The sequence below is a fragment of the Mauremys reevesii genome, linkage group 12 (genome assembly GCF_016161935.1).
Source record: "Mauremys reevesii isolate NIE-2019 linkage group 12, ASM1616193v1, whole genome shotgun sequence".
Classification (NCBI taxonomy): Eukaryota; Metazoa; Chordata; order Testudines; family Geoemydidae; genus Mauremys; species Mauremys reevesii.
The window spans coordinates 2,149,553-2,168,222 of NC_052634.1; the positions used below are offsets into that span (position 1 = coordinate 2,149,553).

General features: G+C 54.5%; 1 protein-coding gene across 1 annotated transcript; it reads right to left on the minus strand.

Annotated features, from left to right (window-relative positions):
* Positions 1–941: 941 nt before the first annotated feature.
* TAGLN (transgelin) lies at positions 942–13,049 on the minus strand. Its single transcript, XM_039496305.1, has 5 exons — positions 12,951–13,049; positions 3,372–3,571; positions 3,090–3,267; positions 2,236–2,338; positions 942–1,588 (listed from the first exon to the last, which is right to left on the minus strand). The coding sequence occupies exons 2-5, from the start codon at positions 3,549–3,551 to the stop codon at positions 1,444–1,446; spliced, it is 606 nt and encodes a 201-aa protein (XP_039352239.1). The 5' UTR covers positions 3,552–3,571; positions 12,951–13,049; the 3' UTR covers positions 942–1,443.
* Positions 13,050–18,670: the final 5,621 nt, after the last annotated feature.

Genomic DNA, 18,670 nt, shown 5'->3' on the forward strand with positions numbered 1-18,670 from the left:
GCTGCAGCCTTGGTGAGCGGCTGTCCTTCAGACAACGGACAAGCATCGCCCCAAGCGTTTCAGTGCTGAATGCTGACCTAACTTCAGAACTGTAATCGGATGGAGGGATGGGGGTGGGGTTTTGATGTGCATTTCCACTGCTGCTGACTGACCTAAGCCATGGCTTTGTAGGACCGATGAAACGTCAGCCTCGTGTTCCCTGCGCTGGCTCTTTGACCATGTTAGGCATGCCCAGGGCTCTGCAGACATGCCAGAGGATGCTGGGGAATAATGGACAGGGATGAGTAAGCAACCAAGCTTCTTCATCACCCAAACAAAGAAAAATCAGCAACTCAGGCCAAAAAGGGCCATTGGCCGAGGCTGCTTCTTTCAAACCAGAGGGTGAAAAATCAAAATTCCCCTAAAGCTCTGTGTTTCCAGCTTCTGAGTGCTTGAACAATGAGGAGTAGCTATGGTTTAAATGTCTGAAGTATCTTTTAAAGATATCAATGCCCCTGCTTTGCTGGACAATCACGTGGCTGCAAAATCAGTCCCGTCTGTTCGCCCAGCGGGGGGAGGACTTGGGTTTTCATTGAGTCATGGATTATAAAGCCAGCAGGAACCACTGAAATCATGTAGCCTGCCGTGTATTACACAGGCCATAGGGCTTTCCTGCACTAATTCCTGTGTGAAATAAAGCAGCTCTGTTAGAAACACACTCAGCTTGCCATTACCCTCTTTTCTGTAGCGTTCACTCAAACCATTGGATGCTTCTCGGCTTGAGTTTTTGTGAGTGCTTGAGACTGAGGATCCAGGATGAGCTAGTCAGAATTTAAAATAAAAAACCCTCAGCAAACTGCAGTAGAGTCATAAATCTTTTAATTTTGACCCAAAAAAAAGTACAAAACAGAGGCTAAGTTGACTTCCTTCCTGTTTGCAAGGATCTTTACAGAAGCACTTGGTTTTGCTTGTGCAAGATTTATTGAAAGGCTGGGTAATTCCAAGTATGCTACAGGTACGTGCTTGCCAATTTAGCCTTCTTGGGGGCGGGTGTAACATTGGAGGATGTTCGTAACAACCTTTTCTATAGAACAATAGAAAACCTAGCTCACAATACAATTACGTCATGGGGAGTGAAGCAGAGAACATGCAAAGGTCTGAGAGGAAAGGCGACACTGGGCAATGGAGCAAGCGGTCAATATTTGTGGCTGAAATAAAGCTTCTCCTATAGAGAAATACTTTGGGGGGGGGTCTCCCCACCTCACTCCCTGCATCGCCTTGTGGCTGGGGTTAGGGGTTGTTTAAAAGTTACTATATTAATACCAATGGATTTGGGTTCGGTCCAATTGGCGGCCTTTGCGCTCCGCTGGCTCTATTCACATTGGCTGCAGTTGGGCTCTGGTCAGGAGGGAGCTAAAGACCCAGTTCCTGTGGTGGGGTTTGTTTTCTCTTCTCCAGGGCTGTCTAACTGATGATCTGCCGGGGCCGCCCGTAGCCTGTCATGCCAGCCTGTGAGGCCCCCTTGTTGCTGCCCATCTGTAAGCCAATCACATTCTTCCCTTCCTTCAGCTGGCTGTCGGAGAAATCCCGTTTGTACTCCTGGGATTTCCTGGAGAGGGAGAGACAATCATTCCAGGCCCCTGCTCTCCTGAGCATCCCATCCCAAAGGGACGCAGCTGATGGGCAGGAGGGGATAGAGCAGGGATGGGATCCCTTTCCCCTCCCCGCCCTCACAGCTGGGCTCTGCACACCTCTGGGCTTGTGCAGAGGTTTTCCCTGGAACTAGAGCTGGCCCAAACTTTTTCACTGGGGAGTCATTCTGACCAAAACAACTGACTTTTCGTCCGCGTGTTCACGGAAAGGTCCCTGCTTCCATTCCGTTTGCGGGAGCGGGAGAAAGGCCTGACACCTTGTACGGAAAATGGATGTTCAAAACCTGACAACTTCCTGGCTTCGTGGTGCTTTTTTGTGACAAAACAGAAATTTTGGCCTTGGGAAGAAGTTTAATCAAGGACAGAGCCACTGAAGTTTCCTGCCCCCGATAACTGACGGTTTGACCAGCTCTGCACACATCCCCTGGCTGGAACGAAGGGGAAAGGCAAGAGACCCTGTGCTACCAGCCCGGAGGCCTGGCACCCATTTGGAGGGGCTAGCGTTGACCCCACCCCCTACACCTCTGCTCCCGAGGGCCTGCCCCCAGCGGCAGGAGATGCTGAGGCCGGGCCGGGCCGGGGGGAGGGACGCTTTTCTGCTTACTTCATAAACCAGGCGGGGTCCCCGCGGTAATGTCCATCGTTCTTCGTGACCGCCAGGCTGCCCAAGGCCATGACTGTTCTCTGCACAGCTGCTATGTCCTTGCCTGCAGAAGGAAGGGTGCGTCATACGTGAGTGCCGGAGACCTCTGTGCGCGTGTGATGTGTAACTCCGCACCCGCATGGCGCGCTTCCCTCCACCCACGGAGCTGGGGGAGCTTCGCTCAGTGAGGGGCACAGAGAGGTGCAGCGCAGGGCCGGGGGGCGCCTGGCCCCCAGGAACCTGCTCTCACCGCCGCCCCACGGCAGCACACCCAGACATGGCCTTACATCAGCTTCTGCAGCACGTGGGTTTGTTCTTTGGGCTTAGGCTGCAAAGCACGCCTGCGAAGAGGCAAACGTGTTACCTGCTGGCAACGTCGAACGTGAGCCACCACTCAGCAAAGGCTTGTCAGTCCTATGCAGTAAGTACGCACCAGTGGCAGCAGGGCCTACCCTATTTACACTCCCAGTTCTGGGGCGGGGGGGGGGGGGTTTCCTACCCCCAAGAATGGGCTCAGGGAGGAAGCCCAGCTCCTAAAGGGAGCACCGCACTTCAGCTCACTCTCTCTTTGGACGTCCCCATCCCTGTCTGTCTCCATCTCATGTCGCTTGGTTTATACTCGGCTTGTGAGTGCCAGGCACAGGGACCAGCTCTTTGTTCTGTGCATGTGTACAGCGCCTAGCACCATGGGGCCCTGCTCGGTGACTGGGGCCCCTGGGGGCTACAATACTGTAGATGATTAACTAGTAATGCATGCCTGGATCTGCCCGTCACACGGGCAGGACCAGCTGATGCGCCCAGCCCCCTCCCCGCACCTTCGAACAGGTCGACTGTCTGGAAGATGTCCGTTTTCACCACACCATAGTCCTCAGCTGCCTTCAGGAACTGGGCCACCTGCTCCATCTGTTTGAAGACCATGGTGGGAGGAGGTTTGGGGATTTTCACCGGCTTTGAGCCTTCTGGGTACAGGCTGTTCACCAGCTCGCTCAGCACCTGCGAGCGAAGGAGAGGGCAGACTCAGCACTGAATGGCCCAGTGCAAAGGGAGCCAGCAGATGGCCTGGCCCCCGCCCGGCCCTAGAGAAAAGCCGCACTTACTACGCCATTCTTCAGCCAGACCTGGAACCCCAGCCTGCCACGTTCAGGGCGTCCCACGCCAGCCCCGCACTGGGTCACGATCCACTCCACCAGGCGCTCTTCCAGTTCATCGTCATACTTCTTCTCGATCTTGGACTGCACATCCCTGCTCAGCCCGTAGGAGGGTCCCTTGTTTGCCATGGTCACTGCTGGAACGAGCCCTGGAGGATGGGGAACAAGCTGGGTGAACCCTGCCTACGGCAAACAGAAGCTGGGTTGCACTGTTGGCTCTGTCTCAGCAGCAGAGCCAAGTGGGGGAGGTCACACGGCATGAGGCCACTTGCTGCTCACACTTACTAGCCAATTCCCATTTCAGGTCCTGCAGCTGGATCTGGGAGACACAATGGACCCCGAGTTTTCTTTGCCCTCCCCAGCACCTCCCGAGCTGCTTCACAGGGGCACTGCCAGAGTCTGCCCTTTTCACACCATGCAATAATGGGGGGCTCCGGCTCTCATGGGCATCTGCTGTCCCATGCCCCATCGCAGGAACATTCCCCCCTACCAGCCGCAAGTGTTTAACGCTGCTGGAGGGAAGCAGCCTTGGGGAGCCCCTGCAGGTGGTTTTAGCCACAGGAGGAGGCAGAATCCTGTTCCCAGCCCACTCTCCGCAGAGCACCAGCTCCATGGAGCTCAGTTTGGGAACCTGTGCACGCCCTCCTGGCACAAGCTGCAGCTGGGCATGGTGCTTTGCAGTGGGAAGGGAGCCAGAGAAGATGTGGATTTGCACTCATCAGTGCTGAATGCAGCCTCTGGAGTGAGTTAGGGAGGAGGAGGGGGAGCCAGGCCAGAAAGGGATCTGCTATGCACTGCACCAAGGGGCTCCACTCCCCAAAGCCAGACTCCTGACATTTACTTCCTCCCTGCTTTAGCCAGTGGTCTTGTGCTCTCCAGTGCACTGAGCGTGATCAGCAGCAGAGCTCCACGTTGTGTAATGTTACACAGCAAGGCTCTGGACTGGGCTGGGGTGTATCACTGCCCTGTGCTCAAATAAAACCAAACTCTTTGCAGAGGAGAGGTCCTCCAGGAGCTGAACTCGTGGATCTGCTCCCGTGTGGAGGGCCATGACTTCTGCTCCCAGTCTGTGATGCTGCTGTACGGAACTGCTGGCCCAGAACCAAGCCAGGTACTCTCGACTCCATTCCACACGGCTGAGCTGGGTGGTGTGAAAACAATCCATCCAACCTTCCTACCAAACCTCCCCCACCAGGGGCCCAAGGCCCTGTGCAGACAAACTGACACACAAACGCTAGAGAGGGATCACTGCCCACCCCCACTGGGCTGCAGCACCCCTCCTCCCCCAACACAGACTGCAGTAGCTGTTTAACATGCACAGACCCAGCTCTGATTGCTGTTGGTCTCAATCCCCTGAAGAGCCAAACACAGCGAGAACAGCCTAGGAGCTGCACGGTGCAACCACTTACAAGTTCCTGGACTAGATTTATCCAGGTATGGGGCATTCTACTTTAGCATCCTCCTCTCTTGGAGGAGACTTTCACCCACCCCTCTCTATTGGCTCGTGACAGGCTCCCTCCACAGCTGCATGCCTCCAGTGGCGAAAGCAGACTGGCTCCTGTCCTGGGACCGGGACGACGACGAGTTGGAAAGGAAGCCCACCCTGCACTCACCCTGAAGCGCCTGCCCTGCAGGACTATTCGCCAGGAACTTCTCATTCTTTTTTGAACCCAGGGCTGCCAGTTTAGATTTGGGTCAGAGGGACTTTAACCGTGATTCTAAAGGCTACTTGGGCACCTGAAAACTTTCTTGTTTTTTGCAGCTAACAACTTAGATACAGTGCTCCTGTCAGATAATTTCTAATTCCTATATAAAGAAAGAAAATTAAATAAATATTAGACCCACTCAGCTCTAATACTTGTTCTGACATCTCGTGTCAATTCACTAAAGGGACACTGGTTAGATTTTAAAAATTAATGTATGTTCTTACTACGTTATTAACTCTTGAATACAACAATGGAAACAATTGTAGAAAAACCTAGATGACTTTCTATTCCTTTTTTGCAGTTCATCAAGCTTGGAATAGATCATTTAACTTTTGGAAACATTCTATTAGGACAAGGCCCTGTGAGTGTTACCCCACTCCAAACAACAGACGAGAAACTGACTTTAAACAGGAGTGAAACTGACACATTCAAGTCACTTTCATAGTATTGCCAACCTCCCATTTTCAAAAATCAAGAATCAGGCTCACCAAAAATCATGAGATTAGCTTTAAAATAATGAGATTATGTAAAAATAGATTTGGTGTTTTTTTTAGTTACATTCTGCTTTTTGAGCCTTTAAGGTAAATTGGGGGGCACATTTTGAAGCTTTCTCCAGAGCCACAAGGGCTAGAAACTTCATTTTTCTGAAAGAAGGAAGGCTAAAATCATCACATATCACTTGACTCCAGGAGCTGGGGCTTTAAGGAACACAATAATTATCATGAGACTCATGACAAAATCATGAGAGTTGGGAACACTGCTTACACTTCTGTTTAAAGGCTAGAAGGCTCTTAACCATAACACTGCAGTGATTGAGTTGCAGTTTTCACAGAATATTTAAATAAAACACCAAGAAAATTCAATGTTTTACATTTGGGGGAAAAATTGAGACTTCTGAGGTATATCAGGACCACTGCAGGCAGGAAAGGAAAACAAACAGGCACAGGAGCTCTGGGCAGCTCTTCCTTTTGAAAGAAAGTTGGAGGGACAAAGCTTCTAGTCCTTAAAAACTTCTATTGCTATTAGGGACTCCACTCACAGCTAGAAACATCACAGTCAACCTGTGATAACATGTGTGGTCAATAACTAAACACGTCATAGATAAATATCTGCGCTGTCTTATCCAGAGTTACACATCTTATATGCATAGGCTCAGGGACTACGTTTTCTGGCATATTCTGAACAGTGCAGCGTGCACAGATGGTGCCCAGTGAATAATACAAATCATGACAATAATGGTCGACTTTATGGACTCTGTGGATGTGTCACGGAGTGAGGGGGAGACAAAGCCCTGCACCCCCGGCTTCCTGCGATTCACCAGGACTCTCAGCCAGCCAATAAAACAGAAGGTTTATTTAGATGACAGGAGCACAGTCCAAGACAGGTCTCGCCGGTACAGACAACAGAACCCCCTTTAGTTAGATCCATCTGGGGGCCCCAGGGAGGCCACAGCCCTGTTGGTCAGGGCACCCCTCTATTTCCCAGCCAGCTCCAAACTGAAACTCCCTTCAGCCATCTCCTTTCTGGCCTTCCCCTGGCTCCTCCTCCAGCCTGTGTGTCCTTTGTCCAGTTTCCTGGGCAGAGGTATTACCTGGCCTCCAACCCCCTCCTGGGTTCTCAGGTTACATGCTCACGTATCCTCCCTTCCCCAATGCAGGCAGTCCCAGCAAAACTCCCCTGCAACCTTCCCAGCTCAATACTCCCCACTCAGCATTCAAATAACACATCAAGAACATTCCCACTTCGTCACAGGATGCAATTTCTGTTCTTTGTTCTGGAACTGGTCTCAATACAGCTGAAATCCCAAGAATTTGATGTATAATCACATCTAATACTCAGACGGCACTTTCTCATTCCTTCCTTTTCTCAAATTCAGAACAAAAAGTGACAAAACAAAGTGGTTTTCAGTTAAAATCTAAAATGGCACAGCAGGCCTTGCTGCACAATGCATGGACTGCCTGTGCGACCTCAGGGCAGTGCCGTAGGGACAGAGTTTCAAAGGTTTTTAGGCACCCAAAGATGCAGCTGGGCATCTAGTGGGGTTTACAAAGCACTGAACCGTCTAACCTCTTTTGAAAATCCCACTAGATGCCTAAATACCATTGAAAAAATCTGGCTTTTAGTCTGTGTGTGCCTCAGTGCTCCATCTGTACAATGGGCATAACAGCATTGCCCAACCTCACCGAGGGGCTGTGATGTGAGGCGCTCAGGTACTGCAGTGATGGGGCCACATAAGTACCACAGGTAGGGTGGGAACTTCTCTATGTCACTAGCCCTGCCCTGGGGTTCGGCCCCTTCTTTTCACTTATGCCCCTCACACCTTTCTCTTTTCTGAAGGCCACCTTGGCTCAGAGGCCTTGGCTGTATTTCTTCTGAGTCCCCTGTGTTCACGCTTCAACACCCCATTCACAGAGAGCTTCCTGTTCTACAGGTTCATCCAGGGCCGGTGCTACCATTTAGGCCAACTAGGCGGTTGCCTAGGGCGCCAAGATTTGGGAGCGCCAAACAGCGGCACACCCCAACATTTTTTATAGCATTTCAGTGGCCGCTGCGCTGGAAGGGAGAGGGAGTCTGAGCCGCGGCTGGCAGCCCGGGGGGTCCCCTGGGTCAGCGCGCCGCCGGCAGCCCGGGAGTTCCACCGCGCAGTCGCTGCTCCGCTTCTCCCGCCTCCCAGGCTTGCAATCAGCTGTTTGGCGCCGCAAGCCTGGGGGGGAAGGAGAATTAGATCGGGGCGGCGTGCTCGGGGAGGACGCGGAGCAGAGGTGAGCTGGGGTGGGAAGGTGCTGCATGGCTCCCCGGGCCAGGGGGTGGGGAGCTGCCCCGGGAGCTCAGGGCAGGGTGGGGAGCTGCCATGGGGGGGGGGGACATGCCTCAGGGCACAGGAGGGGGGCGGGGAGCTGCTGCAGGGTTGGGAGGGGCGCAAGGTGGAAGTTTCACCTAGGGCACGAAATTGCCTTCCATCGGCCCTGGATTCATCTAAGGGACTTCCAGCTCCTTAATTAAATTACCAGCCTTTTCTGATCTTAATCACCGTGCCTCTGTTTGTAAACAAAACACTGCCTCCGGGGGCACAAGCTGGGAGGAGCCCTCTCTGCAGAACTCGCACTCCACACGCATGCCGAGCTCTGCCTGGGGGGTTGGCACCCTTGACACTTAACTGCTTGGGGGTCGATTCCCCATGCCTCTGCCTCCACACACCTCCCCCGACTGGTCAGCGGATAAGCAGGTAACACTAGCCAGGCACATTTTGCTTGGTGCAGCCCAGGGTCTTCACTGCCAATGTGCACCTGGTCCTACACCCCACAGATTGCCCCCAAACCCAGCAGGACCTCCCTGTGGGACTCCGCCCTTCTCGCCCAGGTGTCCCCTCATGCTGTGGCTGCTTTGCTGGCTGCTGGAATCGCCACCCTCCCCTCCTGGCTCGGCAGCAGCCCCTGCCGCCAGCATTGCACCTGTCTGTGTGTGCTCCCCCCGCTGTGCTAGCGCCTCCGACCCCGGCAGGCTGGAGCAGCTCTTCCTGGAGCTGGGGCTGTCCCTGGCCCCACAAGAACAGCCCTTAACTACCAGCCCTGAGGGGCTGGGAGGTCAGGAGAAAATGCAGCTGCCTCATCCTGAGGGCCATTGGCTGGATTTCAGAGCTGCATGTTTGTCCCTGCCATGCTCCAGACAGGCTGCGACACAAGCCACTGCTACTGCTCAGGTCAGCAGGCACTCGCTCCCGTCCTCAGCCGGTGCAACACTCTGGGTTAGGAACCAGGTCCCCAGTGGGCTCCCGGGCGCCCCCGGCCCAGCAGAGTCAGCACAGAGCTAGCGACTCCCTCGGCACGCGGAGGCTTTGCCCTGGGAGTGGGGCAGCGCTCTGTGTGATTGCACAGCCACCCAGAGACATGCAGCGCTCGGGAGTGCACAGCCCTGCTCCCAGCGGGTGAGCGGGGAGGGCGGGGTCCCCCTGCTCTGACTGCGTTTTATTGGAAAGGCTCAAACAGAAGCTGTGTAGGCAGAGCAGTTCTGCAGCGCCAGGCCCCCATTCCCAGGAGGGGAGCAGGGCAGTTACTGGCATGAGCTCTGCAAACCCAAGAGGCAGCACGTCGGGCTGCATGAACCCGCCAGTGGGATCCGTGCCGATTACCATGTAAGGGCATCCCCAGGACAAGATGGCTGACAGCAGCCCATGGGCGTGTGAGGGAAGGGCTACAGCTCTGCGGGCCGGGGAGGTGGCTGAACTGAACTGGCCGCCCAGAGGATGCTCAGTGCCTGGCTCCCACACAGAGATGAGAAGCCCTAGTGGGTCCTGCCCCGTTCGCCAAGGCAGCATCGCTCCAGACGTGCACTGCCCAGCCCAGGTCTAAGCAGGCCAAGCATTGGGGCTTCCATGGGTCCAGAAGGCTAATGGGCTCAGACAGCGTCCCTGATCTCACACGCAGGGGCAATAGCTGGCTCCTTTGGAAGAGTCCTGGTGTTAGGCAAACGCCGCATCCTGTGGCCTCCCAGCTACCCCGCTGTGTCAGCGCCAGAGATCCCCCTAGGAACCCCTGGTCCCAGCCTGACGGGCATGGCTAGAGATGACTGTTCCTAGCCACAGCTTTCGTGTGCTCTCCCGCAGTGACTCAGCCTGGCCAGCCCCAAATGTCCCACACCCTGGAGACAGGGCTCAGAAATCACAAGACTGGCCTCCACCTCTCGAGATGGTTGAAATGGTAAACGCTGGGCCTGCCTCTCTGCTCTCTGGTTTCTGAGCCATTCGGGTTCTCCAGGTCACAGGCTCAAGCTTTTCTTTGCAACCAGGATGCCGCGCAGCTTGGGTTCTCCTGGCTCCAGGACTCAAGGAGCTGGAGCCTCACGGAAAACACCAGCTGTGGCGAGACTTGCAGCACAGTGGTGAGAGCTGGCGGCTGTGAACGCTGCTCCGCAGCCACTTGGCTGGACCTGGGGCCTGTCACAGGCCGCAAGCTGCCTCAGCACAGGGCCCTGCAGCACGCAGCGCTCAGGGCTGGTTACGCTGGGGAGCAGGAGAGGTTGGTACAGCTGAGAGGGAGGAATTTTTCTGAGATGCTGCCATCAGTGGCCAGTAGGTAATGGGCCCAGCCAAGCAGCATGTCTTGAGAGGCCGAAACCTGAAATAAGGGCCCAGGGCTAGAGTTCTCCCCACGCGACATGGCAGGTGTTGGTGGAGATGCACCAGGGATGGATTTGTCCCTTTCAGCGCTACATTGCCAGAGCCTGAGCCTGCTCCCAGCACACCCACGCGTCAGCGCCGCTGCCTCGGCCTCGCTGAGCGCAGGCAGGCCCTGGTTACCAGCCGACTCTGGAACTGTCGGATACAGCAGCAGGAGAGCAGGACTTTGCGAAGCGCTCAGGCTTCTCTCTGCTCCCATGCAAGTCGCTGGTCAAACGCCTGTTGGCTGCAATGCAGCTGAGTTTGGCCAGTGCTGAGCCCTGGCGAAAACCCCCCCACAGCCTCTTGCTCTTCCCTCTGGGCTTCTCTCACGCAACAACGATTATGGCCAGTTTCTGTCTCCCCGGGGGAATTCCTGCCGCAGGAGGCACAAGCAACCCTCAGCTTGACACTGTCAGTGAATAAAGCAGCTCAGGCCCCGGCCACGCAGCCCCCTACGTCTCCACACTGCAGCCGTGCTGAGCAGTCTCTTCTAATGCCCGTGCCTGGAGGGTGCCCCTCTGGATTAGGCTGGTCTCCATTTGTGTGAGGCGAAGAGGGAGGGTGCATGCACTGGCACTTGGAACTTTTCCAGTTCTCTCCCTGACCCGCTGTGATCGCTGGGGCTCCAGCTCCCAGGTGAAATGGAGAAATCTGCTGACACGCCAGGAGGAGACGGGGTATCCCTTCAGAGTTAAGAAATACCCACACCTGAGCTGTCAGTGTGCAGAGATCCCACTAGCTCTGCCTGGCGAGCAGACGGCAGCCCCTGGCTCTTGCTGCCTGGGGTGAGTGCCCCTAGATAAGCAGTGGAGAACCTGTCCATCAAGGCCAGCCCTCACTGCTTCAGGAGGCTAATTAGCATCTGCTAAGGAGAAACCTGCCAGTGCATTAACAAATCATTGGCCCATCCTGTCTGGGCGCCAGCCTAGGAAACTCGCCCCTGCTCTGGCAGGCAGCCACTTCTGCATCTACGAGTTTACCTGCATCCTGAACATCTAGTCCTCCGCCTGGTCCCCATGCATCCCACAGGGTGAGCAGCATCTCGTCACGCTGGGAGTGACAGAGTCACAGACCTCAGGCCAGGAGACACCACTAGGATCCAGCCCGGCCTCATGTGTACAACAGGCCCCACCCAGGCTGTAGCATGTGGCTTGTAGAAGAACCTAGGCCACCAGAAACCCAGAAGCCTGGCCAGTGCGAGATGCTGCCAGGTGGGTGTGGAACAGCCAGCCCTGGGACTTTAAGCCCTTTCGAATTACCTAAGCAGGTATGATTCCAAAGCATTTACTGGCTGCAGATCTACAGGCGCCAGCTGCTCGTTGGGTGCCAGGGATTTGCCCCGGGGGCAGCCCCCAGCAGGGAGCGTCCCAGAGGATGCCAGTCTCATCACAGACCAGGCTTCACCACAAGAGGGGGCCATCACACTCCCCCAGACGTGCGCTCCTGCAATGGGGCGAGGAGCTAACCCCACTGCCATGTGGGGCTGAGGGCCCCTTTGCTAACGAATGGGTCAGCAGACACAGCACTAACTCCGGCCAGTGTCCTGAGGTTGCTCTTACAAGTGGCCTGTGCCATTTGTGTATCATGTTCTGTTCTTTAAAAGCCCCTCAGAGACCGTATGTGGTGCTGGGGTCTGTACCATTAAGGGCTGAGCTCCCCATCCCACAGCACCTGGCAAGACGCCGTGACACTCTTCTTATGCCCAGTCTGTGGGAACGGGACACAGCATGCAGCCGAGCTCCTGCAAGCCCCATAAGCCCCGAGCATCTCTGACCACCGCCCCATGCACCATTTCCAGTCAGCGTCAGAACATCCATCCAGCCCTGCCAGGATCCATTTCATCTGTTTCCTTTGTCAGAGTTCTTTACTTCTGCATACTCCCCAGTAACTGCCTACTGCCCCGCTCCCCTCTGGCTAACACAGACACACCCCTAGCACACCATGGGACCGGCCCGCCCAGCTACGGAAGGCATCTTCCCCACAGGCAGCCCCATCCCCAGCCGGGGCCAGGCCGCCTGCCTGTGGAATGCAGTGGGAGATGCAGAAATAAGTTTAGCTTTTAAAAAAAGAGGGGGAAGGGAACCTTCTTCCTTCCTCTTGCAAGCCTGAGCTCCTGGAGAGAGCTGGGTGCTTCTGCACAGCCTGCACCATGGCTCTTGGAAAGCATCGAGCAGAGCAGCTGGGTGGGTGGGCGTCCGACAGTCCTGCACAGAGGAAAGGTACCCTCAGGCATCCCCCCCCCCCTCACAGTTCGGCCACCTTTCAGTGTCTGGCTGGGACACTGCTCAGCACAGAGAGGGAACAGCGCCTGGAACAATCCCCCACCTGCCAGGTTTAGCAGATGGGGGAGAGGGGAAAGAATTCACAGGGAGCAGCCTCCCATCGGCAAACCCCAGGAACCCACCGAAAAATCAAAGGCCCTTCTGCCAGGCTTTCCAAACGAGAGCTAGAGAACCCTGCCATGCATTTCATCACCTGTTAGAGCCCCTGGCAAGGAGAGAGCTCAGAGCGGGGCTACGGTCCCCAGCCTCCCAGCCTGCTGGCTCTCTGTTTAGCCTGGAAAGCAGGCATCTGCTCTGCCTGACATCTCATTCACCCTGCTCCCCCATCCCCCCCGGCTGCCCCACTCCAGGCTCACAGCTGGAGGTTCGAGGATGCACTTACAAGAAGATGCTCACGGAGGACGCTCTGCCTGGAGTCTGGAATCTGCAGATGCTGGAGGCTGGCCCTTGTGCTAAAAGGCCAGTTCGAAGGACAGTGATGTCACCAGCACCCCCTCCGGGCCCCACCCCACCAGCCCCACCCCGCCCCTCTGTTTGAGAAGCCAGGCCCCTCATCACAGCAATGACTCTGTGCCCAGGCACCATATTTGGGGAAAGACTCCGAAAGACAGTGACTACAGAGTCTGCGGGAAGCATTCTCCACATGCCTGGGAGCGAATGATTTTCAGGGCTGGGACAAAACAGGTCCTGGGGTCTGATGGAGTAAGTCCTTTTATAGACAGAAGCTCACCAGGGCTCCTGGTGAATGTACAGGGAGGTTTTTGTCCCTGACTTCATAGCTGGTTTTCCCGTGTGCTCACATTCCTCATCATCGGCAGGGCTAGAGACTTGTGGGCAATGCTTCCCAGAGGGCCTGAGCAGGAAGCAGGCTGCTGCAGGGCAGCCAGGGGACGAAGCTACCTCCCGAACCGAGCAGCCCTGGGGACGGCCGTGGGCTGAGAGACAGCGTGGCTGGCTTTTCAGCAAATCACATTCTCGGTTTTTAGAGAGAACCTTTCCCTGCTCCTACCAGCAGGGTCCCCGAAATAACCTCGGTCATTCCCCCCCACACCAAGGCTGTTCCACGGTTGATAGCTCCTGAGGCCAAGACTCTGACTTTGGGGGCTTTCATTGCTGGGTGCCTGGTATGAGACACCATAGGGCCTGTTTTCAGAACCGCTGAGCACCCCCACCCCAGGCACAGCCCTGGGTCTCAAGTTGCACATGCAAAACTAGAGGTGCCAGAAGCCACAGGGCCGCTTTTCAGACGGTCGGCTGTTGCCGAGGCTTCCCAAGTGCTACACACGCTCGCCAGCCCCGGGCGTCACAGAGGGAGCGAACGCCTGCCCCTCTAAGCGGGGAGTGACCTGCTGCCTGACAGCACCTTGGGAAGGACATCGCCAGGTGCACACGCAGGGTGCTGCGGGGCGTGGCGGGAAGTCACCTGGGGCGGGAAGCATTTGGCTGGGTGGCCAGGGCCAGCACCTCACGCTTACAGAATGTGCCAGGGGTGAACGACCACAAAAGGTCAGGAGTTTGGGGGTCCCTCATCCAAAGGGCGGCACCTCCTGCATTGCCTCTCACGGCACCGTGGCCCAGTGCTGGCTCAAGGAAACGGGGGGGCACCTACTGCCTCCCCAGCACCCACGCAGGGGAAGAGGCTCCTGCCGGTACTGACCCAGCCCAACCCTGCTCGGGCACCAAGGCCTGATCCGCTCGGAGCGCAAGCAGGGACAGTGGAAAACGTGATTTGGGCAAACGGCTGGTGTCAGTTACGAGAGCAAAATCGTACCCTGAGCCCGGTCACAGCCCCCCCAACATGAGGCGGCTGAGCTAAGCCGCCTCTCTGTCCCCTCAGTGGCAGCAGAGAAGCCGGGGTCTCCAGCACAGGTCTTAGCTAGGCTGGGGGCACGTCGCCCGCTGCGCTCTGAGGGAAGGAGAGGGGAAGTGGGTCTTATCCTGTCCCAGAGGTGGGGCTGGCTTTAACGCTACACTTGGGTGTTAGCAACATAACCCCAGCGGCTCCCACTGCCTGCCCAGGACCTCTCCTCAGAGCCCCTTGGTGCCCAAGGCTTTTAGTGCCCTGGTTCTGGATGCGCTTGTCTGGCGCAGGATGCGCGTCTCGTCATTCTCCCACCAGGCACCCGGCTCAGCCCCCTGGGGAGGGAAGCTGGGCCCGAGTCTCCTGGAGCAAAGTGCCTGTAAGCACCCCTGCTCCGCGGCACCCCAAGCCGAGGCCCCAGGGAGACCCATTGGCTGCCCAGCGATGGAGCTGAACAAACCCCACACAGACCGAGGACAGTGCGCCTGGGCCAGTGGAGGGAGGGCTCAGGTGGGCGCTGGTTGTCAGACCGGGCTGTGAACCCCTTTGCTGCTGTGTGGATGGCTGACGTGGGCTCTGAGGTGAGGCTGTGAATCTTGTTCATGTGGCACGGGGAAGCCATGCAACCACCCCACCCCCCACACCCCAGGTTCCACTGCTGGGATGCTCAGGGGTTAATGGGACAAGGCACATGACTATGCAGAATTTGGGGTCTAAGCCACCCCCTGCAGCCTGGGGGCTGCTCTGTGGGGGCTGCAGGGACAGGCTTTGCCCGGCTTGCTCTCTAGCTCAGCTTTGAAGCAAGAATTTCAGCGGCAAAGCCTTGCAGTGGAGCAAGAGTGACATCTCCTGGTCAGCTGGGTCCTTGGGGCCGGCGGAGCTCCGGCAGACTAATAGCTGAGCGCCTACGGTGGAGAGCCCAGGGCAGGGTGGACCCAGGGCCAGTCCCACACAAGGACTCCATAATGCATACAGAAGCCTGTGGCTAGAGGGGTCCCAAAGCGTCTGGTGTCTCCTCTGAGCTGGAGTGACGTGGTGACAATTTTAAATAAACTGCTAGGAACTGGGCATGGTGGGCTCATGCGCTTGCCTTCCCCTCCGGGGGCAAACGTGGCTGGGTCACAGTCAAACATTAAATGAACCTGGGGGGGCTTGTGACGTGTCACCCCATGTTCTTTATGAAAACATGTTCATGATATGACTGAGATGTACTTCATGCCAGATGGCTCGTGTGAGATATCATTGGAAAGGTTGTGATTTACTGAATGTCATTATCCAATTTGTATGCCTGGGTCATTTCTGTATCTGAAGTTAGGAGTATTGAATATGTATCTGTATTTCAAGCTATGCTACTTTGGGTGACGCCCGTTGCTAACACTTCAGGTACAACAATGGAAAAGCCAGACAGGGCGGAAGGCCCATCAGTGAGGACAATGGACTGTGAAGCTTGGCCTTTCTGCGGATGCTCCATACTGCCCCTCACTCATAGAATCATAGAATATCAGGGTTGGAAGGGACCTCAGGAGGTCATCTAGTCCAACCCCCTGCTCAAAGCAGGATCAATTCCAAACTAAATCATCCCAGTCAGGGCTTTGTCAAGCCTGACCTTAAAAACCTCTAAGGAAGGAGATTCCACCACCTCCCTAGGGAACCCATTCCAGTTCTTCACCACCCTACTAGTGAAAAAGTTTTTCCTAATATCCAACCTAAACCTCCCCCTCTGCAACTTGAGACCATTACTCCTTGTTCTGTCATCTTCTACCACTGAGAACAGTCTAGATCCATCCTCTTCGGAACCCCCTTTCAGGTAGTTGAAAGCAGCTATCAAATCCCCCCTCATTCTTCTCTTCTGCAGACTAAACAATCCCAGTTCCCTCAGCCTCTCCTCATAAGTCATGTGTGTCATAAATAAACAGATCAGGATTAAGGTCTCTTTTACCTGTAAAGGGTTAACATGCAGTACCTGATAACCACCTGACCAGACCAGAGGACCAATCAGAGACAAGATTTTTTTCAAATCTCTGTGGAGGGAAGCCTTTGTCTGTGTTCTTTGTGACAACTCTCTTTGGATCTAAGAGAGGTCAGTCATGTCTCCAAGTTCTCCTGGAGTAGTTTCTACTATTCAATAGTGAGTATTAATTAGAAAGGCGGATTAGTCTTATAATTTGATTTCTACATTTGCAATTGTGTGTTTTGCTAAAGAAAATTCTTTATTTCTATTGCTGATATTGCTTTTACTGAGAAAGAAAGGAGGGGGGATTCTCTCCGGAGATTGATAAGCTTAGACCCTGTATTGTTCTATCTTGAATTACAGAGACAAGTTACTTTCTTTTTATTCTTTAATAAATTCTTTTCTATTAAGGACTTGTTTGGTCTTTCCTTGGGTGGATTCTCAGGGAAAGAGAAGGGGGAGGTATCCCTCTGTAGTTAGATCCCGGTATCTCTCCTAGGAAAAGGGAGGGGGGAGGAAGCAGGGGGAATGGTTTATTTCTCCTGGGTGTAAGAACTCCATGGATTTGGGGCTCTTGGAATCCCCTAGGATTTTGGGGAAGGACTGTGTCTCAATCCACATTTCCTGATTGAGTGGTGGCAGCTTACTAGATCTAAACTAGGATTTTAGTTTAGAGGGAAACCAAGTCAGGTCCCCACATTGGAACCCAACAGCTCCAAGTGGGGGTGAGACCTATGACATGGTGGTAGCGGTGGGATATTTTTCTGAACCAGACAGCCATTGCTATTCTCTTCTCCTAAAGCAGGACTGCAGGTTAGGAGGAAGAGATACCCCGAAGGCAAACAGACAAGGTTTTCTAACTGGCTTTGTTAGAAGGAGTTTTTTTCAGCTGGGCTAAGCTGAAGGGAGCTATTCTCTTCTTCTAGAGCAGGAAAGCAACCTGAGAGAAGAGAGCGTTTACAAGTATTCAGTTTCTAACTGGTATTGTTAGAAAGAATCTTCAGCCAGGTTGGCTGGAGGGAATTAAGTTTTCCAGCAAGTTTTGTTGGAAGCAGTTTTTCTTTCGGGTTGCTTGGACAGGCAGCTTGAGGAAAAGGGAGTTTTAAAGCAGTTTTTCAGGGTTAGAAGGAATCTTCAGCAAGTTTGGCTGGAGGGAATTAGTTTTTCTAACCAGGCTTTTGTTACAAGAAAAACCCTGCTGAGAGGGTACTTAGCAATTTGCAAGACAGTGGCAAAACAGGTTTTTTTTACCTTCTTGGAAGCCAGGAGGGGGAGATTTTTTTTTTTGGAAACAGATTGTCAGCTGGGTTTAGCTGAGGGAGATAAGGTTTTCTAATGGGCTGTGTTAGAAAGGAATTTTTTTTCTTCTTTTCTTTTTTCTCCTTTTTCTTTCTGTCCGCTTAAAAACAGCTAGGGAAGAGGTGTAAGTTTTTCTAACAGGCTTTGTTAGAAGGACCCCTACTGTGAGGTACTTAAAAATTGCTAAAGGCAAGTTACCAAACCAGATTTTCTAGTTTCTTGTAAGCCAGCAAACAAGCAAACACCAATTGCAAATCAAAAGCTTTTGTTTCTTTCTATTCAATCACGAGTAGACCCGGTAGGAATTGGGAAGCAAGCAACCCAATTCCCTGAAGGCAGAGGGGTGTGGCCAGCACCAGAAGGCACTGTTCCCCATCCAAAGAAATTTCCCACCTACATGGCAGGTGAGGACACTGAGGCCTTCTTGAAAAATTTTAAAAGGACCTGCCATGGGTACAGCATCCCTGAAGACCAGTACAAGGACTGGTCAGGAAAGTGGACTTTTGCTGTCTATAACAATTATTCCATCCCCATGCTACTGTTGGAAGACTTGGCCAACCATGTGCAGCTGGCCAAGAGGGGGGGAGTGGTCACCCGCAGCCAGGCCAAACAAGCAGGCACTCCCATCCCTGTTCCTGAGCCATCCACCAGGACCCTGTCTGTGTTACCAGAGACCCAGACAGAGGTGGTGGAACCGGATCTCATGCCAACAACTACAGCAGCCATAGTACATCCAGTCCCAGGACCGGAACTGGAAAAGCAACCAGCGGCAGAACCAGCGCCAGCACTGACGCCAGCGCTTGCAACTCCACTGCCAGGGGGCGCCAACGGGCCTAAACTGGCACAAGCAGCAGACAACTCTACCCAAGAGGCTCAGCCAGAGCCTGAAATATCACCTTGTGCACCAGCGGAGAGCGGTCCACAGTCAATGGAAACAACCTCATCACCTACATCGCTTCCAGAGGGACCAAGCCCAAGTCCACAGTCTACGGAGGAACTGGTGTCTCCAGCCTCAAGGAAACAGTTCCAGACTGAGCAGGAAGCAGATGAC

What these genes read in the sequence shown, in the direction of transcription:
- TAGLN (XM_039496305.1), bottom strand. Translation starts at nt 3,551, where the DNA reads ATGGCAAACAAGGGACCCTCCTACGGGCTGAGCAGGGATGTGCAGTCC. An exon ending in TCTGGCTGAAGAATGGCGTA is followed by an intron (nt 3,268 to 3,371) that starts GTAAGTGCGGCT and finishes CTTCGCTCGCAG; the next exon opens with GTGCTGAGCGAGCTGGTGAA. An exon ending in GACAGTCGACCTGTTCGAAG is followed by an intron (nt 2,339 to 3,089) that starts GTGCGGGGAGGG and finishes TTCCTTCTGCAG; the next exon opens with GCAAGGACATAGCAGCTGTG.